Source organism: Protopterus annectens, chromosome 2.part1 (genome assembly GCF_019279795.1).
Source record: "Protopterus annectens isolate FY-2018-M chromosome 2.part1, PAN1.0, whole genome shotgun sequence".
Taxonomy (NCBI): domain Eukaryota; kingdom Metazoa; phylum Chordata; order Ceratodontiformes; family Protopteridae; genus Protopterus; species Protopterus annectens.
In genome coordinates this window covers 770,828,564-770,851,206 of record NC_056729.1, presented here as the reverse complement: position 1 = coordinate 770,851,206, position 22,643 = coordinate 770,828,564, and the positions used below count along the sequence as shown (strand labels likewise).

The following is a 22,643-nucleotide window of genomic DNA, read 5'->3' as shown; positions in this document are numbered from 1 at the left end:
AAAGAAGTTATGTGCTCACCATAACATTCCATCTGACAACCGTCCCTCCCTCTTTCCCCCGGACCTTGGCATATGATCAGCAGGATAGGTAACAAGTAATTTTTTCAGGTCGGGTCATCAGTATAAGGTTCAGCAAACTCGATCTGTGTATGAAAGGCAGTGGTGGTGTATTGTGGGTAAGGGGAGGAGTTTGGAGCTCGGAACAGATGCTAGTAAAAGTTGCCGGCTCGGATCTGATATGGATCTGTGACCCACAGGTTGAAGACAAATGAAGTACAACTACTCAGATGGAATGTTATGGTGAGTATGACAGTAAGGTAAACTAATCCTGCAGCAGGGAAGACTTGAACTGCTGGTCTGTTATCTATATACTGTGATGTTTGTTATCCATTAACATTTGCTGTTACAATATTAAACTGTGACACTGTGATGGTGGTGTTCACTCATTGGTTACTTTACCCTATCTATCTAAAAAGTCACCCCTTTTGCTTTCTACAGAATGTGGACAAGGAAGGTAAACTGAGTAGTAGTTGGTATCATAAGAATGGCATGAAGTTACTGAATCGTCTGTGTATGAATATATTAAAATTAAGGGAACCAGATTTCAGAAAGCAGGGTCTAAGAATCATGAGTTAAATGTGAAATAGTAAATTAAGTACAGAAATAATGAGGACAATGTTTACTTCCTTGATTTTGCTTTAATGTTGCACTCATTATTTCTTGTGTAAACAAACCTATCTGCATTCAGAGATAATGACTTTCTTCTTTTAGTGACCCCTATGACTTTCATTAGCCATCAGACCTATGGCCATTGGGATTATAGTGTAATCACTAATGTGTAGTTTTCCTTTGAGGGGAGGTTTGAGATGCCAGTCAGTGTATTAGAGGGGAACCTACTTGCATTAACAAGTAGGTCATAGTGCACCTGAAGTGCCTAACTCTTATGGGGTAGCTCAGTACACAGTATCAGTGCACGAATGCCTCTGTGTATAGAGAAAAGGTAATCTCAGAAAGTCTTCATATGTAATACATTTCAGGGATCCATTGGAGGAAGTCTTGCTGACAATCGATTTGTGAACCTTTGCCATTACCTTCTTAAATAGTGGTCATGATGTGAAGATGACAGTTGCCTTTTGTCTATGAGTTAAGGTGAGATGTTGAATATGGACAAGCTTTTGTTGCTGGTGTGGACAGGAGTGTTCTTTATTGCAGGAACCATCTAAGGTTGAGGCTACAGAAAGGTGTTAAACATTCACATTCACTATAGTACCTTCAAATTAAGTTGACCAAATTTTGTCACATAGGCTCCGTAATCCTGTTTAAAGAATGAAGCAAGCCATGAGGTGGAGAGCAGACTCCATGGAGTTGCTGTGTCAGTGGCTCGGCAGTCAGCACATTCATCTTTGATGCCTAAAAGATAAGAAGGCTTTGGGCTCTGCCCTAGCACCAGCTGCTGGATTCATGTAGTTTTAGGGAGTGCTGCTCTTTTGAAGTGCAGTCCTGTAGATAAAATATTAAATGAAGGTCCCATCTGCCCGAGTTGGTGGTAGGCTCAGGTGGATATTAGAGATCTCATGACACTTCTCGGAGAATGTGCAGGGGAATTCCCAACTGCCCTGGCCAAATTATCACAAAACAGTAGGAATACTACCTTGGGTCTCCCCTAAAAATAAGCCATAAGCCTAGTGAGACTAACTTAGCAGAAAAAGGTAAAGTACATAAAAACTACAGCATGCCATTTCCTTTATGTTAACCATTGCAATTTACATTCAGCAAACAGAACTTTTATTTATTTTTTAACATAAAATAAAACAGATGGTAGTCTCACTGCCTTCCTGTTATAATTAATTTGTTTTAGCCCTGTACCTGGTTTACCAGGTAGAAGTTTGAGATGATGGGGAAAAGATCCCCAAGTAAGAGGAAAGCAGTCTGGATTAATAAGGATCACCATGCTTTTAAAATTGGAGACCTAGTGCTACACAGGGAAGACAGTGATAATACGTTCTTACCATTTTTAATAGGTATATGATTTGACTTTAAAAGTATTCATATTGTTTAAAACTCAATAAAGCTGTTAGGATAAGTAAGATATGATAGGACAAGATTAGAAATACAGTAGGTTTAGGAGAGGGATAATGTAATCAGCATAGAACTAATAGCCTAAAGAAAGTAATGCACTACGGAGAAAGTGACTAAGAAGAGGAAGCAAATTAGAAAGGAGGGACTCGTATCAGTAGTGTGTCAGAGGTGTTTATAAAGGCATAGGAAGGTCTACCTGTGCAACTCTAATTGTCCCACAAATTATTGTATCTCTGATGTATTTATAAGAGGCATATGTTAGTTAAGGCATGATTTACTGACTGCGTCTTTCCACCAGAGACGTGGACACCAGACCAGGGATGAAATTCCAATTTCATCCACTGGTCCAGGTTATGCTTGAATAGGGTTAGGCAGAGGCTTTGTTTCACATGGATGGGGAGCCTGTTCCTCAGAATGGGAATTCTGTGGAGATACATTTCTGTCTCTCCAACATGTTCTGTTTATGTTGCAAGCAGAGATGAGGTCCCTGGATGTAGTAGCTCTGATGCTGTTTGTTTTGCAGATATGCAAAAGGTCCATCAGAACAGGATCCAATTTTGATTTGTACGTCAGGCATAGATTGCCTCTCAGTAGTCTGTAGGAGATAGAGTATAGAGATAGAGCTTTGAGGTGATCCTCATAGGATATTGTGTTTATGCTCTGTAGCCTTTTATTATGAACCTTTGCAGATGTTCCAGTTATTGCATGTGTCTGGTCAGGTATACACTGAATGGGGCATTATATTTAATGTTGGGTCTGATGAGGGCTGCATACAGTGGCAAAATGACTTCCCTGGACCTAGATGCCATGCTGTTACTTTTAAGTTGAGCTACATAGAATGATTCCCACATTACCTTGGACAAATGTTGGTCAAAGGATAGGTTTCTATATGTATGTATATATATATATATATATATATATATATATATATATATATGTTCCCAAATCCTCAACTTCTGGGTCTGCCCTTAAAGGCATTTGATAATATAGTTTCCTGGGGTGGCTGACTTCCCAAATGATAGTATTATGCATTTCTTGGCACTAAGTTTCAAGCCATAGCTTTAGCACCAGTAGTTTGTATGTGTTAGTCCCTCTTGTAAGATGTTATTGTCTTGGGAGGATTCTATGACTGCTGCCAGTTTGCAATCATCTGCAAACCTGGCCAGCCAGAGGCCTTTCACATTGATGTTGATTTTCAAGAAGTAGATGCCAAAGAGGAGTGGGCCCAACACGGACTCTGAGGGACTCCGCTGGTGACAGGACACTTTGTGGAGGTGGTCTCACCAATCCTAATTCCTGGATCCTATCTGTGAAGTCAGCTGGTTATGGGGTATTGTGTCAAATGCCTTATCCAGGTCAAGGTAGGCAGCATGAAGTGTTTTACCCTCATCCATTGCCTTGATGACCTCAAAGAAGTCCACCAGATTTATCAGGCATGTGCTGCCTTTGACGAAACCAAACTGGTTTAGTTTCAGCATCTGAAGGTTTTGTCGATCATTTCCATGATAATTCATTCCATGGCTTTGCATATAAGACCAGTCAGACTAATGGGTCTGTAGTTCCTGGGATTTGTTGATGGCCCTCCTTTATGAAGAGGGATGACTGTAGCAGTCCTCCATTCTCATGTTATAAAGCCTGTTCTGAGACTATAGTTAACAAATGACTCCAGTGGCCTTGATGGTTCATATTTCATGTTATTCAGGAGGCATCCTGGGATGTTATCTGGGTGCACTGAGGCTGTGTTCTTGGCCTTAGTGAGCATATATAGGACCTGCTCCCTATTTATTGTTGGAGAGGTTATGTTTGAAGCTATTTCAGTTGGGGGAGGGGGATGAGTGGGAGTAAAGCTGGAGCTGTATTTTTCAGCCAGCAGAATCGCTATATCTTCCAACTCAGTGAATACGCCACCATTAATCTCCAGTTTGGCACAATACTGTGTGGTGCCTTTGAGGTTTCTGACATAGCTGAAGGAGGCATTATATTTATCTTTTGTCTGGAAGGCTTTTTTTACCTCAAAATTGCCTTTCTTAGATTAACAAGACCTCTTTGTTTTCTCTTTAGTTTAATGAGAGTTTTTATATTTTTGGGAGGTGCACTTCCTAATTTTAGCAAAGACATTTTTTTCCTTTTGTTGTATAGCTTCTTTAATTTAGGGTTCCAGCAGGGTTGTTTGCTTCTAGCATGATCTGCTAGGTACAGCAGCTTCTATGCAGCCATTGACATGGTTGTACGTAGTTTCTTTCAACAGTTCTGCATAGGTTGCTATGCTTTCTGTGGGGCATTGAAATTTGACTAACTTTTAATAAAAGGGTGGTTTGCTTTGGAATAGTCCCTGTTTTACTGGGGTTACCAGTTTGATTTTTATTTCAAAGAAGACAGCTTTGTGATCAGACTAGTGGATGCAGCATTCTTCCATATTTGTTGAGTGCCAGCTCCACTATGTTAAAATCTTTAGAGGGCGTATGCACTAGTTGGTCAAGGGTGCTTGTGCTTACAAAGTGCAGGAGTCTCTGTACCTTCAAATTTGAGACCATATTGTATTTTCAGCCTATAGAAGCGTAATTAAAGTCTCCTGTGAGTAAGGTATTTGGTTGAATAATGAGTGTCTCCTGTAAGTCTAAGTTTGAGCTATGGGTTTCTTGGGACATAGAGAGTGATCTGTAAGGGGTCTTTATTATATCATCGAACGCTTAAAAAGCGAACAATGAATAATTGACCCCATGTAAGCGAAAGCTTACAATCTCAAAAGCTCAGAACAGCGATTTTTTTCCCAAGGAAAAAAATATCTGTTCCAAAAAAAAGAAAAAAAGATTGAAAGAATACATAAAGTGGGGGGCCTACTTAAATATACCAACTCCGAGATCGCACTACAGTGCCGAAAACGGCAAAGTAACGGAAGCGGCCACGCAAATTCTTTCCCTGGGAAAGAATTTGCTTAAAAGCCGCTTCACTATTTTGCCTTTTCGTTGTTTTAAGTTCGACCAAAACGCATTCGATAGCATGCATTTCGGTCATCTAATAGGAACCTGATCTGTAGCTACAGATATGGTATGGGACTTTATCAATGATAATTAGCATGTGGAGAAACTGTAGCACATCATCCTGTTTAACCAACCTAGTGGCATGCTTGCTATTGATGTGGATCGAGACACCTCCACCTTTAGTCCCTGTCTGTGTAGTTGATCATCTAAAAGTGTGGAAGGCACTGAAACCTTGCACAGCTGGGGTACTTTTTGGCTTTAAACCATGTCTTGGTAACTCTACAAGTGTTTACATTCTTCAAGGTGAGGAGAGCCTGAAGGGAGTGGAGCTCATTACTTAAGCTGCTGGCATTGAGCAGTAACACCTTTAGGCACTTCTTGTGTGACATCCTAACCTTGTTGTACACAGGCTGCAACAGAAGTCTGCACCTATTTCTTTACCACATTTTGATGTACTTGAGAGTTTATATTTTAACATTTTATATATGGTGGTTACTCTTTTTATATTTGATGTTTAATACTTTTTGATATTTTTTTGGGGAGGTGGGTTGATACCTATTATCTTGAGTGCCTTACACTGACTTTTACTATCTGTAGTGTGAATTGCTTTTTTTATTTTAGGTTATGTAGTAAGTTATGAATAAGTACCAAGTTAATTTTCTTTCTTTCTTCTACTTTTCTGCAGTCTGATCTTATAGATCAAAATTTATTAAATTTTCTCCCAGAGGGGGAGCATTCTGAAATTTATAAAATTATCTCCAGCCACGCAATGGAAGGTGATGCAGTGATGCCAGAGTACTTAAAATGTAAGTATGTGCTAAACATATGTTCACAATGATCACTACTTAGCATTTTCTGAATATCATCTTTGCATTTGTTTGTTTTTGTTTCAAATTAGTCAAAATAGTGGGTTTAGTAAGGGATAAAATAGCATATTAACTGATTACAACCGAGTACGCCTCCAGGCGTTTCTGCACTTACCTCCTACTGACGCCTGTAGGTGTCAGACATTGCTTTTTCATATTTGTATTAATAATTCCAAAACCATGCTACATACAAGGTATCAGAATATTTCATCTTAAAGCGTACATGATTGCAAACATAATTGTATTGATATTTGATCTCTGTCTAATGCCGCTAAAGAGAATGAATATTATGTGTATACTGTATTGGTATTGTAGTAATGTTCGTGTTTCTCGAAATATCTTAACATTCAGGTAGCACAGACAGAACTGCATAGCTTCATATGAAAGCTCACAGCAGTATGAAGAAAATACTGCAGGCAGGGTGTGTCTTGTTTGAGTGGTTACTGAGAGATCAAGCTGTTTATACAGCATTACAAAATTAATATTTACTGCCTTTATTTTAATATAGTTGCAATGCACACTTTCTGTCTTCACATCCAATCTCTCTTGCTTTCTTTATTTGATTAAACAGTATTCTTACTTATGAGAATATAGAGACAGAATGACTAAAAATCTAGCACACTGGGTTTATTTTTCTTTTATTGTTTACCTCTAAATATGTATTTGTCTTGTATATCTACTTCAGTTTCTATTGTGTAAAAACTTTCTTGACTTTCAAAGTTAAACATTTCTGTGATTGTATGGAGCTTTTCTCCCTGGGCCTCCACTTAAAATGGGTCATTGGCCCAGTGGACTTTGCCGGTTAACAAATGTCAGTAAATAAATAAATAAATAAAACTGAATGAATGCCAGTAATGTAAAAATCAGATTATCCTGAATAGTTTGTCATTTACAGTTTTCTGGTAATGGGTTCAGGCACCTAGGCAGTGAGACATTTCCCTGTGGTACATTTGATTGGGGGTACATGGCTGTTTGTAAATTCCCTGTGGGCAAAAAGAAGAATACGTTGCCATGCCCACAACTTCAATAACCAAATGCACAGGGGGAAAACAATGTCCATGGTCCCCAAGGAAACATGAAACAGCAGGCAATATGGCAGGCATCAGAATCAGGCTGACCAGAGGCCATGTCAGTGGCAGTAAAATGCAGTGCATAATGGGCAGTGCCTTTATAATTGGAGTGTGTGGACCACTACCCCCTTCACAGTGTCTAGGGAACATTCCCTAAAACGCATACTGGAGCATAAATGTGACTACAGTAGCCTGCAGGATTTGTTCCATGCTGCAGCACACTTCTACATGTTGTAGTTACATAAGTATGTACTGTACACTAAGCACAACACTCATTACCTCTTCTGCCTCCATGCATTTGTTTATTAAAGATGTGTGCTTCTCTTTGCTCACAGGGAATTTGCAAACAGACATATTTATCTGCAGCTGAATATCACTTCAGCCATGTGTCCCCAGTCAAATGTATCACAGGGAAATGTGTCGCTGTCTAGGTGCCTGAACCCTCTGGTAACAATTATGGTTTCAGAGATGTGAATGTTTGAACTGTAAGGTGATGACTTAATTTTTTAAAGGCTCATTCCATACCCACTGGGAGATAAAAAGTACACTCGAAATAGCTGTACTGGAGGGAAGGAGTTAAGTAGGTACTGTATGCTTAATTTAATGTTTTTACTAGATTTGCTTTAAGCACATTTCTGTGACAGAGGGATTGATAATAAAGTATGCAGTTAGTAATCTCTGTGATAAATTTGTGATTTGAGAAGTACTGTAGTTGCACATCATTAAACAAGTGGTTCCCAACCTCATCTGTTCATCCATTTTATCACTCAGAGTTCCTCTTTATCAACTGACTCCACATGTTTCTTTGCTGGATGCCCCATCCTTGAGATTTGTATTTATTTATTTTATTTATTTATTTTATTTTAAGGAACTGAGTCCATTATCTTCTTATATTAAGGAAAGGGAAGCATAGGAATAGTGAAAACTGCGTCAGTGACTGAGAACTTTCATTTATTCAGATAGCTCACGGGATCTCTAATTTGGGAAGTAAAATTTGAAGATGCGATGCTCTTGATGTCTGTCACTCTCTTCATAGTATTGCTGTTTCCTGTTAGGTCTCTAGTTTTCACCCAAGTCATAACAGACAGTGCAGTTTGCTCTTTGCCATCTCACTTGGCCCTTGGGACAAGACAGCAGCAGTTCATCCTCTTTGACATGTCCATCTCATTCTTATGCCTAACTTATTCCTAAACCCATGTCAGTGGCAGTACAGATGGATTCCATGACTTTACACCACTAAATGGACATTGTTTATTTACTAATTTGTTGTTAACTAGGAAGTGGATTTGTGGAATTTCTGACCCTTTCCTGAAGTTTAGGAAGTGGGGCACCCAGTATCGTGGCAGGTCATGTTACTTTTGAAAAGTGCAGTTGTGTAAAATCTTGCCATAACAATAGATGTCCTCTTCACTGTTACAGTATTCTTCACTAAAGGGATCCCCTGCCAAGGGTAGCACAACGTCCATCCAGTATACCAAAGAATTAAAATCTTAAAGGCAGTGTATGTCACATGTATCCTCCTCAGACAGGACATAGGGCATAAACGTGAAGTATGGACGCAAATACTTAGAACTAAATAGCCCCAGGAAGAACAGAACACCCACAGCCAAAGAAGAACATGCACATCCAGAAGAATAAAATCAACTGGAAAAGGAAGCAAGAGCCCTTCGGACAGGAGGGAAACAAAACACGGGAGCAAGAGCTATAACAGAGGTGGGGGGAGACGGAATACTGCAACAGTGAAGAGAAGGATATCTACTGTTATGGTAAGGTTTTCCACAATTGTACTATGTCCTTTCATATCATTGTTGCAGTATTCTTCACAGAAGGGCGAGTACAAGAGCTAAGAGAAGGACTGGGAGGAGGAAGGCACAGAAGAGCCCTCTACAGGCACATGCATAGTAGCCTTGGCAAAACCTGCCCTGGCCCTGGAAAAAACATCCAATATATAATGCTTAGAGTATGAACAGAAATCGAAGTAGCAGCCTCATGGATGGAGTTGGCTACCAAACCCTTGACAAAAGCAACAGAAGAAGCAACCACTCTAATACAATGTGCCTTTACAGATGAAGAAAGACATTTGCCATGAAAAAATAACAAAAGGAAAAGGCTTTAGAAATCCAGGAGGAGATGGTCTGCTTGGAAACCAAAAGATGTTCTTCGTGTTTCACTGTTGCAGTCATTACATTTGGGTTATCTGCTTGCAGGAAGCCCTCAGTCGGCCTAATTAACAAAGTCTTGGGTCCTGCTTCGGTTGCTGTCCCTTCTTCCATGACGTCAGGTCGTCAGGGGTATAAAACATGCAGCGATGCCATTACATCAGTCTTTCTTGTCGTGCGGTGCCCAAAGCAGAAGCAGTTCGCAAGTGCCAGTCGGCCGACTCCTGAAATTTTCGTTTTCGAGTTTCAGAACCGAAGTCTTCAACTAAAGCTAAGTACCCTGTTGGGGAAACTTTTTCTTGCTCCTTACCGATGTCAGTAAAAGTTAATAATTGCATTACTTGTGGAAAGCAAATACCTCATAAAGATTTTCATTCATACTGTATTCCTTGCCTAGGCACTGACCACGACGTACCTTGCTGTCGGTTTTCTGCTTTATTTAATCAGCGCACTATCTGTCGTCGGTATATTTTTGCCTCTAAATATTTCAGTTTTCAATTTAATTATCCAGAAATGTCGACGGTTAGCCTTCCAACTACCAGGATTCCAAAAAAAGCAAAGATAAAGACAGAGACAGGCTGCTGAGGTCCAAAACTGCCGACGACACTTCTCCTAAGCCAATCGCCAGTTCGCCCGTACTCAGTGAGGTGCTTTCGCAGCCCCTGATACCCACTACTTCTGATTCACAGGTCTCTACTGAGACCCATTTGGAGTCCGGTATGCCACGAGATGCTTCAACTATGGAACCCACGGATGTCTCTACCATGGATGGGTCCAGAGCCCCTGTGCAGACTCCGGCTTCTGAGGGTGTATTCAGGCCTATGGACTTGCATATTAAACAGACGCCTCCTTCTTTACTTAGGCCTAAATCACGATCCATGCATAAAAAAATTACGCCCAGGCCACATCCTCAGGCCTCTATGCCTAAAAAACAAATGATAAGAATGGCTGAAGATCTAATAACTATCAGGGGTAGCCAACCCCCCGTTCTAAGAGGCCTAGGACTGAAGTTGATTATGAATCTTCTGATCAGGATTCTGTTGTTTCTGATTCTTCTGATGATCTGGATTTGCCCTTATCTACTTATGAAGATTCTGATGCAGAGGACTTAATTCACTCTGCTTCCCCTCCTGAGGATTTTTCTTTTGGGAAAACCTTACATACTCTAAGGGAGCATTTCCACTGGGAAGGCCAGTATTTTTCTGATTCAAAAAACAGGCTTAGGGATTTCCTTCTCCTACCTCAACATAGGCCTTTAGCTATTCCTCCTGTACTAGATATTGTTGATGATGCTTTTTCGGAATCTAGTTTGGCCCCTGATTCCCTGCCTCCTGCTCCCAGAAAACCTGACAGATACTACAGGGTCCCTGAGTCCCACAAGTTCCTTTTTAAAAATCCTATTGCAGATCCAGAGACTATTTCACAGGGGCCCAAGGACATTAAGGCTTCTACTGCTAAAAATCCTACCCCTTTTGATAGAGACACCAGGGTGCTGGATAGGTGGGGTAAGAAGGTTTACACTTCTGCTACCTTGGCCATTAAGACTTTAAACTGCCAGTTTCACATGTTAAAGTATCAGCAACATGTTATTGGACTGCTTAAACAGAAAATTATGTTGATTCCTGACTGTTTTGGGAAAATAAAGAATTACAGGATTTAATGCATTCTGCTGAATAAGTTGGAAAACATACTTTGCAATGTGGTTTTGATTCATTAGAGGCCTCTTGCAGGGCTGCTGTTACTGGGTCTGTCCTCAGAAGGCATGCTTGGTGTAAGGAGCAATCTTTGCCTGATCATGTTAAAGCTAAATTGTTGGATGCTCCTTTAAATCAGGACCCCCTGTTTGGCAACAAGGCTGAGGAAGTTCTTAAAAAGATGAAAGATAAAGCTAAATCTATGCAAACTGTTAAAGATTTTTTACAAGTTCAGCCTCCTAAATTTAGTAGACACTGGCCCTCTAATAATTGGTCCTTTCCAGCCCCTTCCAGGTCTTCTCAAGCCAAACCCAGACACAGCAAAAACCCCAGGTTTCACTCCCAGGGGACACACAGAACTAAGCAGTGGGGGGCCTCCACTTCCAAATCTGGTAATAAGACTCCCCCTATGGGAAACTGTCTCAATGACTTCCTTTTAAAATTTCCAAGCACTTATCAACTGACTGCCCCTTTGTGGGGAAAAATTGCTCTTCATGCAAAGAATTGGGAACTCATTACCCATGGCAAATGGGTTTTAAATATAGTGTCCCAGGGATACAAATTTCACTTCCACGCATTGCCAATGCCAAGCGGGAGGCCGTACCTACCCCCAAATCAGTGGGCAGAGGCCCAAAAACAAGTACTTTCTCTTAAGCATGGGGGCTATTCAGCTGGTACCAGAACAGGGAAGGAAACAAGGTTTCTACGCGAGACTTTTCCTGGTACCCAGAAAAGACAATTCATGGCATCCTATCCTGGACCTTTCTACTCTAAGCACCTTTTTGGAGATTCCAAAATTCAAGATGCTGACTCTTCACCAATTACTTACTATGCTAGGCAAAGATGCCTGGTTGGCAACAATAGATTTAAAAGAAGCATACCTACACATCCCAATCAGGGAATCTTGCAGAAGATACCTACCCTTCAAAGCAGACTACATGCACTATCAGTTCTCTGCACTGCCCTTTGGTTTATCTACTGTGCCCAGGGTATTCACAAGGTGCCTAGCTCCAGTTATTGCATTTTGCAGGCAAAGAAATATTCAAATATACCCATACCTGGACAATTGTCTAATTAGGCAGAAAGCCAGGACATAGTTTTGAATCATCTGGCCCTTGTACAAAGGGTTTTAACTTGTCTGGGGTACACCGTAAACAAAAAGAAATCACACCTGATAACCCTGTCAACAAATTATATTCCTGGAAGCAAGCTTGAATACAACTTCCCAGATGGCTTACCTCACGCCAGAGAAACAGCTTCATTTGACAACCTACTTCAAACAAGTGGCCACAAAAATCCTGCTATCTGCAAGACAAATACTGCAAGCCTTGGGGTTCATGGCCTCCTGCATTCTTCTAATTCCATATGCAAGACTGCATATGAGGAAACTACAGTGGTATCTAAAAAGCCTATGGTGTCAACATTCTCAATACCTAGAAACAAAGATTACTGTCATACCTTGCCAATGCCCAGAGTTCATTTGGTGGGCAGAGGCCTGCCACCAAAACAAGGGACTACGTTTCACACCACCCCCTGCCACCCAAACCCTAACAACAGACGCATCAGACTATGTATGGGGGAGGGCTCACCTGGCAGGGAAGTGCATTCAGGGCAAATGGAACCCAAGTCAAATGCATCTGCATATCAATCAAAAAGAAATGTTAGCTGTACAGAATGCTCTGACAGCCTTCAAGGACTACATTCTTCCAGGACAACTAATGGTAAAGACGGACAACACTACTGTTATGTGGTACATAAACAAGCAGGGTACACATTCTTACCCCCTCTGCAGACTAGCCATGGCATTGTGGAACACAGCCTTGCGCTACCAAGTGCACCTACAAGCTCAATTCCTGCCAGGGAAAATTAAATACACTGGAAGACGGACTAAGCAGAAACCTCATGGACCCACACGAGTGGAAACTGGAACCAAGGATTTTCAACATGTTGATAAGCAAATGGGGGAGCCCAGATATAGACCTGGTTGCCTCTTCCCAGAACTACCAGTTGGACAAATTTTGCACAAGGACTCCCCACAAACAAGCCTGGAAAGTGGATGCTCTGTCTTTCAGCTGGAAAAACCTATCAGTCTATGCCTTCCCTCCTCTGCTTCTGCTCTCCAAAGTACTACTAAAACTCAAACAAGACAAATGAAGGATGATTTTGATTGCTCCAGACTGGCCATGCCAACACTGGTACCCCCTCATGCGCAGTGTGTCATGGTTATCTCCATGGCACCTGCTTCAGACTCCTTCCCTACTCTCTCAGCAGGAGAACCAGATTCTGCACACTTAGCTTCTAACACTGAACCTTGCAGCCTGGCCAATTACTTAATCTCTCCTTTACCATCCCTCAACAAACCTGTGATGGATATCATTTTAGAGGCAAGGAGGCCTAGTACTAGAAAATCTTATGCTGAAAAATGGAAAAGATTCTGTGCCTGGAATCAATCTCAAGGGATGAGCACAGCAGCGCCCAATTTAACTCAGATTTTACAATACTTAACTGAGATGCTTCACAAGGGCCTGTCTTTTTCCTCCATTAAAATCCACACCTCAGCCATTTCAGCTCATTATAACACAGAACCTCCCCTCTTCTCTCATCCACTGCTCAAGCAGTTCCTCAGAGGGGCCAAAAATTTGAGCCCACCCAGGAGATCTCCAACCCCAGCCTGGGACCTTAACTTTGTCTTGGAGAAACTCACTCTACCTCCTTTCGAGCCAGCTGCTACTGCACACTTAAAATTTCTTTCTTGGAAAACAGCTTTCCTTTTAGCAATCACTTCAGCTAGAAGGGTATCTGAATTACAGGCCCTTATGGCAGTGGAGCCTTTCATCATCATTCATGCAGACAGGGTGTACCTCAGAACCAACCCATCCTTCATGCCCAAGGTGGTATCCAGTGTGGCTCTTAATCCAGTCCATTAATTTGCCAGCCTTCTTTCCCAATCCACAGAGTAAAGGGGAATGGATACTGCATTCCTTAGGTGTGCACAGACAACTTAGATTCTACTTGGACAGGACTAAACCTCAAAGGAAATCTGAACAACTGCTGGTGGCATTTGCTGCAGGGGCAGAGGGGAAGGCTATTTCAAAGCAAACTATTTCTAAATGGATAAGCCATTACATTCATTTCTGCTATGAGCATCATGGAAAACCTATCCCCCAGGGGATCAGACCTCACTCCACCAGGGCTGCATCTACCTCTATAGCCTTTCTCAGAGGCGTCCCTACCAGGGACATCCTAGAAGCTGCTACCTGGAGTTCTGTACATACTTTCACCAAGCATTATCACTTGCCAATTTTCTTTAAATCCAGAGCTGGCTTTGTCACTGCAGTCTTGCAGGGCCTTATAGCTGGCCCTAATGCTATCTAAATTCCTCCTCCTAACCATAGCTTTGGGAATCTACCTAAATGTAATGACTGCAACAGTGAAACACGAAGAACATAGTACAGTTGTGTACACTTACCATAAATGTAGATGTTTGAGTGTATTCACTGTTGCAGTCCTGGTTACCCTCCCTCCAGCCCCCTAACTTCTTTTGACTATACCTCTACTTTCCTTTACTATGTTTAACAGCCTTTTTGGTGTATTTGATTTTTTGTTGGAGGTATATCTTTGTACTTTTATATTTAATTGCTTCCCATTAGGGGGGCACCTGACATCTGGGGCAAGAAAAACTGATGTAATCGCGTTGGCTGCATGTTTTATACCCCTGATGACCTGATGTCATGGAAGTGGTTACTACCTAGAAGCTGTAGTTTTATTGGCCATTTTGGGTCAATTCTAAACTCCTTGATCTGTCTCTCTTAAAACCAGGCTGCCTCATGGTTTTGGCGTCTTTTCAGGCTTGCTAGTTGTTGCTGAGAGAAGAAAAGGAGCCACTTTTGTGATTTTAAGTATTTTCTTCTGATTTTTTGTTAAGTTTTACTGCTTTACCACCTACTTTTTGGCATTTTCCGGCTTGCTAAAGTTTATATCTGTAACAGTAACAGTACGTGTAACACATTTAGAGCCTGTTTACTGCATTTCCTGTGTTGCACTTAATTTAAAATCGTTTTTTTCTCTAAAAACTGCATTTTAGCTGATTTTGGCCTAGCACTCAAGTGTGGGGTCATTTATTGCACTCTTGTGATTATTTTGCTGCTTGTGTATCTCTGCTACCTTTAAACTACAGCAAAAAGAAAAAAATAAATCTTGCTTTTTTTCCCACTTTCTGAAAGAAGAAAGTTCAGTTACAGATTTGCTGTTCTGAACTGTTTGGAAGTTTCTAGAAGGCCAGTGCTTGCTTGGGCTAAAGGGAAGTCTCTGTGTTCACCAGTGGGAGTGGTTAACACTGAACAGCCTGCCTGTCCCTGGAGGAGTGGTTACTACCTAGAAGCTGTAGTTTTATTGGCCATTTTGGGTCAATTCTAAACTCCTTGATCTCTTTCTTAAAACCCTACAACTCTCTTTTTGTGCGGTTTTGCACACTGAGCAGCATCGGGCAGCGCCGCCTAAACAGGTTTAAACTATTCCAGGTTCCACACAGTCTGCTCTTCACTTTTTCCCTTAGAACTGTTCAAACTCTCAAAGTAATCACTCTATTCTCTTTCTAAAGCCCTGCACTTGCTCAGCTCTTATAAGGAAACACTAACTAACTAAAACACTACACCCTCCTTGACTTCTCATAAGTATTAGGCTCCTGATTGGTCCTTCCTGATCAAGTGAAAAATCATTTCCCTTCCCTAATCTGATCAATAAAAAAACAGTTCCCTATACTAATCTGGTATGTCCAAGGGTCAGTTTCAAGGTTACTCTCCAGTCCAGCTGGTGAATTTGGGAATTTTGAGGTAATGTTACAATTGCCTTATGTACACAGACAACCCTCTCCTCCTTCCAACAAACTCTAATACATGTGAGAGATGCAGTTACACAGCCAAACTGGAGGCAGAGCTCTCTCAACCCAAGACTGGCACAGTCAGTCAGGAGGAAAAGGTAACCACCCACACCACAAATCTAGTCTCACACAGACCTATTGCATCTGCATACCCAACACAAAAAACATACTCGGAGGCTCTAAATAAAAATCTGCCTAAACAGCAAAGACCTTCTAAGCAGATATCCAAGCAACAGCCACCCCTCACCAATACCCACGAATCACATATCTCACAAAATCAGTGTGTCTCACAGTCACAGCCCTTAAGGCCAAACAACACACCAAATGCACTTGTTATAGGGGACTCTGTTGTCCGGCACACTGACGTCCCGCTCACCAGACTGAACAAGGAGAAGGTCACTGTAAGTTGCCTGTCGGGTGCCAGGATCCGCCACATAACGCAAGCACTCAGGTCACTCCAAAGCAAGTACAAGTATGACTCCGTCATTGTCCATCCTGATGTGAATGACCTGAGACGTATCTCCCTGGACTACATGAAAAGAGACATAGAGGAGCTCTCTGACCATGTAGCCCAGGCTGGTATGACCCTGACCTTGAGTAGCATCTTGCCCTCACCAAGAATGATGCCACAGTATAAAAACAAAATGATCAGTTTCAACAATTGGCTAAAGTATTGGTGTCATTCAAAGGGGATCCAGTGTCTGTCAGCCTGGGATGACATGCTTGACAAGCCACGTTGCTTCGCTAGGGACAGCTTGCACCTGTCACCCTTAGGCTTTCGTATACTGGCCAAGGCTCTTGCCACCCCCATAGTGCCTTTTTAGGCAAGGCTCAAAGGACAAACCCACCTCCATAGACAACCCAAGGATAAAAAAACTAAAGGTAATGCTACTCAATGCCAGAAGTCTAAACCTCAAGATGCACGCACTCGAGGCTTTACTCAGTATGGAGAAAATCGATGTCTGTGCAGTAACAGAAACCTAGTTCAAGGCTCCTGAGAGCACCCCAGCACTACCAGGTTATAACTCATACCATGCTTCGCCCCAAAACTCGGACCGAAGCACAAAAGGAGGGGGGAGTATCTATATTCATCAAAGATACCTACACCTCCAGGTTAGTGGCACTGCACGAAGCATCGGAAACCATCCATGTGCAACTAACAGTGGTCAAAACTGCCTTTCAGTTTATAGCCTGCTACAGAACACCCTCCCTATTACAGGAACCCCACTGGGCATTCCTGAGAACACTGGAAAATATGAAGGTCTCTCCAAACACTATGTTATTGGGTGACTTTAACTACCCAACATTGACTGGGAAAACTACTCAAGCCCAAACACCCTCACCCAACGGTTCCTTGAATTTATAAACTCTAATGCAATGGAACAATTGGTCACCACTCCCACAAGAGGGAACAACATATTGGACCTGGTCATCACCAACATGGGGACTCTATGTTCCACACCAGAGGTAATCCCTTCATTGGTAAGATCAGACCATAAACAAATTTCCCTGGACATCCATATCCCGTCCCCACCCCCAGCCAAGGAAATCACTGTAAAGAATTACTCAAAAGCCAACTTTGCACTTCTCAAGCCTGAGGTGGAATCCTTCAAAGCCCCTGGACCAGAGGATAATACAGCCCAATCCACAGAATCCTTTACAAATGCATTCTATAAGCACCTGCATGAATGCATGGATCGTGCTATCCCAAATAAAACCAAGACTCACTCCTCCAAAAACAGGAGACCGGTCTGGTGGACCCCGGCCATAAATAAGCTATACAACAGAAGGAGGAAGCTACTACATGACAGAGCAAAATCACAAAAAGGGAAGGCATCTCTGATCAGTATTAGCAAGAAACTTCGATCCCTCATAAAATCACCAAAGGCCTGTTTCAAAAGAAAAATTGCCCTAGACACTAAAGATAATCACAAGGCCTTCTTTAGTTATGTCAGGAACATGGGCGGAAACTCCCAGATATGCTCTGAATTGTTGTATAACGGTACAAAATATACCGGAACCTACAGACATAGCCAACATCCTGGCAGGACAGATTCAGCGCAAACTTCTCCCCCACTTCCCCCCCAAAAGAGCAAATGCCTATCCCAACTGAATGTAACCTCCCTGATATCACAGATGCACAGGTGAAAGCTGCTCTCTCCAAAGCAAAAAAACACAGCATCTATGGGACCGGACAGTGTCCCAGGCTGTGTCTTACACGAGCTCCAAGAAGAACTGAACCCTCACATTAAGTCACTGTTCAAACTTAGCCTTACTACAGGATATGTACCCAAAGAATGGTGTACAGCTACATTGGTCCCACTCCACAAAAGTGGTGCCACAACGGACTCCGGAAACTATCGCCCCATAAGCCTGACTAGTCTGGTCTGTAAAGCTATGGAGTGTATTATCATGGAACTCATAAACAAAGACATTGGGAGCCTCCAGACACTGGACCCTACCCAATTCGGCTTTGTTAAGGGCAGATCTTGCCTCTTAAACCTAGTTGATTTCTTTGAAACAGTTACCAAAGCCATAGATGAGGGCAAGGTAGTCCACACAGCCTACCTGGACCTCGCAAAAGCCTTTGACACAATATCCCACTCAGGCATCATAAATAAGCTTACCAGCTTAAATATCAACCCCTATATCACAAGATGGGTTGCAAACTGGCTCAGAGATAGAACCCACATTGTCAAAATCGCAGGTACCATGTCCAAATCCAAACCAGTTACAAGTGGCATCCCACAGGGCTCAGTTCTGGGACCTCTCTTGTTCGGTATATACTTCTCTGAGGTTCAGGCTAACACGGGGGGATTATGGCTGACAAAGTTCGCAGATGACTGCAAACTGGGGGTCATAATCGAATCTCCAGCTGACACAAGCATCCTCCAAAAGGGTCTCACAGAGACGGATGCTTGGTGCCAGAGCCACGGCCTCAAGCTAAATGCTAAAAAGTGCATAGTCATCCCCTTTGGGAAAACAAGGTGCCCACAAATTACCACATAGGTGGTAATCCATTAAGTACAGAAGAAATAATTAGAGATTTGGGGACCAACGTAAATAGTAATCTCTCCTTTGATAATCACGTTGCCAAAGTGGTTAGAAAGACCTTCTATGTAGCCCACCTTATCACGAAAGGGTTCGCATCTAGATCAAGAGAGGTCATTGTGCCCCTCTACTCATCACTCATCAGGCCCATAATTGAATACAATGCCCCTTTTGGGATGTACCTTACCCGACACCTGCAGCAACTGGAGAGACCCCAAAAGTACCTCACCTAGAGGAACATGGGTTACAAACAGATGTCCTATGCAGCTCGACTAAAGAAACTTCAGCTCTACTCAGTTGCTTACTGCCTACTCAGAGGCAATCTATGCCTGACATACAAAGCCATGTCAAACCCAGAATTAATGGACATGCTCCACCTCAAAAAATCCAAGTCCCTTAGAGCTACACGCTCCAGGGACCTAAACCTCAGCACAAAAATAAATAGGACATGCTGGAGGGACAGATTCATTTCCCAGAGGCTCCCCTCACTCTGGAGTAGAATCCCAATTCATGTTAGACATAGCCCCTTGCTGACCCTCTTCAAGTGAAACTTGGACGCGTGGATGGGAAATCGCAAATTCACCCCTGGCATCTCTCCTGTGTCCCTGCTAGACAGAGGCACAGTAAACTAATCTTAAAAGGGTACCTTCTGTGACCTACTTTACAGAGGCACAGTAGGCAAATCTAATAGGGAGGCGGAAGCCAAATACACTCTGGCTAGGCTTATAAATGTCCTAGGGCAGACAGCCTAGTATTTACCTATGAACCTATAAGAAGGGACAGCAAATGATGCAGGACACAAGACTTTGTTAATCAGGCCGACTGAAGGCTACCTACAAGCAGATAACCGAAATGTAATGACTGCAACAGTGAATACACTTGAACATCTACATTTATGGTAAGTGTACACATCTGTACTTTGCTTAGATTCACAAATATCCTTTGTTTTTATCCAAATAATATCTGAACTGTCTATGCAGGTCCAAGATGTGGAAAATCTTCTTACTGGCAGACAACAGAGATGGAAAAAGGGAAGGAAGTTGAATAGACTGATTAAGGTACAACTCATTACCCACCTAAGGCTTAAAAGAAGGATTGAAATAACAACAATGAGGAACCAAAACTGCACTTCAATCGACCTCAGGCACTTCGACAAAAGCCTTCAAGGAGTACAAATCATTAACATGATTTGTACTCCTTGAAGGCTTTTGCCGCAGCACTTGAGGTCGAGTAAAGTACAGTTTTGGTTCCTGCTTGTTATTTTATCTTTGATTTATTTTTTGTTTGCTAGTAGTGTATATAAAAGGAGTAGTAGTATGAAGAGACGCACACCATCTCTGTGAAAAATTAAATTAGAAAGGAGGAATAGCCATAAAAGCCTGAAGTTCAGACATGTTCTTGGCAGATGTAAGTGCCAGCAGCAGAACAATCTTCCAAGTATAAAGTTGCAAGGAAGCTGAACTGGCACATTCAAAAGGAGCATAGTCAATTTTTTTCAAGTACAAAACTGAGGTCTCAGGAAGGATCTAGGCTTTCTCAAGGGCGTGATATGAAGGACGCCTTTAAGAAATTGCTTGACCTTAAACCAAGAAGTCAAAAGGGGGTGGCGTTCAAGGGCAGACAAGCAGAGAATGCTGACAGGTAAGCTTTAACTGAAGAATATGACAAGCTAGCTTGTAGCAGATAACACAAATAAGAGAACCAGAGGAACCCTCACTGAGAAGGGATCCTGATGGCGAGAGAGGAACCAAATAGAAAATCTTTTCCATTTAGACATGTTTGGTTTTCTGGTAATAGGTTTTTTGACCACCTGTAGAACCTGAAGCTCATCCTCACAAAATAGGTGCCTAAAAGGTATCAAAACTGTATCACCCATTGTGTCATTTGAAGAGTGGACAGGTGAGGCTGGATAAGAGATCTCTTGTCTTGTGTGAGAAGACACACCTGGTAAGGAAACTTGTGGTGATTGCTCCTGGCCAGGTGATAAAGAAGGGGAACCAATGCTGTCTGAGGAAAAAGGAAGTCACCAACAAGAGTTTGGGAGAATCCCACCTGATCTTATGCAGAACCTGGAGCAAAGGGTTGGGGGGGGGGCATACTTCTCAACCATACTGAATTCCTCGGTAAGTGCCGGTTTTGAGGGCAAAATATTGGGGTGCCACGCATTCATGAGTGGCCCCTTCAATTTCCGAATTTCCTGTTTTTTTTTTTTTTTTTTTTGCGTTTTCCTGATTTCATCACGTGCAGGGCTTGTGCAATTACATCAGCCAACAGACAGCCTGTCAGAATGCCATAATTTAATTTAACTTTCTACAGAGTCAGACTGGCCCGGTCCTTTATTCAAGCAGGTAAGCTTTCACAGCTTCTATATTGAATGAACGGCTAACTGACTTTAAGTTATGGCAGGCATCACTGTGTCATGTGCTGCAACTTTTGTATTGTTATTTAATGCGCAACTACCTTTATGCTTGCACTCTAAGTTTTCCCTATGTGCAGCTACCATCTACCTTTGAACGAACAGCAGGCATATGTGGTCAACTTTTTTTTCCCTATGTGGAATGGGAATGGCTGCATTTATTTACCTTTCTGGTGCGTGTGTTGTTTACCCGAATGGCTAAGCTTGAACACAATGGCACGGCAGGCATCAGTTGTATTCTGGTGTGTGTGTGTGTGTGTGTGTGTGTGTGTGTGTGTGTGTGTGTGTGTGGCTGGATTTGTTTATGTAGAATGGGAATGGTGCTTTCACAGCTTCTGTATTGAACAACATCACTAGAACAAAGTTACAGCAGGCATCACTTGTATTCTGGTGTGTGTGCGGCTGCATTTGTTTATGTGGAATGGCACTTAAACAGCTTCTGTATTGAATGGCTTTCTGGTGTATGTGAAATGGCTAAGCTTGAACACAAGCTTAAGTTACGGCAGGACCTATACAGTTATTTGCAACTACTTTTATGCTGTGCTTGAGTGTGAGTGTGTGTGTGTGTGTGTGTGTGTGTGTGTGTGTGTGTGTGTGTGTGTGTGTGTGTGTGTGTGTGTGTGTGTGTGTGTGTGTGTTTTGCCCCAATTAGATATAACTGGTGGTTAGAGTTACACAGACTCAAACCCTGTACCTTAGCTATATGGAGCAAGAACCTAAATTCTCTATCCATTCCACCACCACCTGTGATTGTCTGGAATGTTTGGCTCATACTTTTGGTCTGTTCCTCTTAAAATTTGTGGTATTCTGGCAAATCAGTGAGAACTGAATTCACTAAATAATGATAGCTAGATTTAAGTTTCAAGTCTTCCTATCTTTCAGGAAACGCATGGTAACACAAAACATTTTATTCTAGCAGCAACTTCTCTATGATTATACAAGCATTGTTTAAAATGTGTCCCTGGTTTTGTCCCCCCCCAATAAATTATGGCTTTTTCCAGATTTCTTATATTGCGTAGTTCTTCAGGGGGAGAGAAGTTTAGTGCTGCTTATGCCAAGTCTATTGTTGGTAGCACAACAGGTAGAATACTTGCTTTTGATGCAGAAGGATGTGGGTTCTACTCCCACAATATGTATATGGATTGCTGATATTGTACTGTGTTATACTTTTAAAGGGGGCTGGATGCTGCAGTCCTCACTCTTTACTCTTTGGCAGAGATACCTACTAACTGTGAATCTGTTATCAGTTTGCCATCCATTCCCTATTGCAATATTACAAGCTTATCGTTTTTTTAATGTAACATAGATAATTTATTCCTCAGTGGCAACAGGCACTTTATTTGTAGATGAAACAATGAAATATAGTTACAGATCTCTTTAATGTGGAATTATTTAGATGACTTTTACTTCAGCAGAGATTGTGCATATCTACTGATTCTGGTGGATTG

The 22,643-nt window shown here is 42.0% G+C and overlaps 1 protein-coding gene across 1 annotated transcript in view; it reads left to right on the top strand.

Annotated features, from left to right (window-relative positions):
- The window catches only part of CLOCK (clock circadian regulator), a 2,173,159-nt gene that overhangs the window by 1,121,082 nt on the left and 1,029,434 nt on the right, over nt 1-22,643 (top strand). The window contains exon 10 of the mRNA XM_044062477.1: nt 5,746-5,866. Coding sequence (XP_043918412.1) covers nt 5,746-5,866 — 121 coding nt within the window. The remainder of the gene's footprint in view (nt 1-5,745; nt 5,867-22,643) is intronic.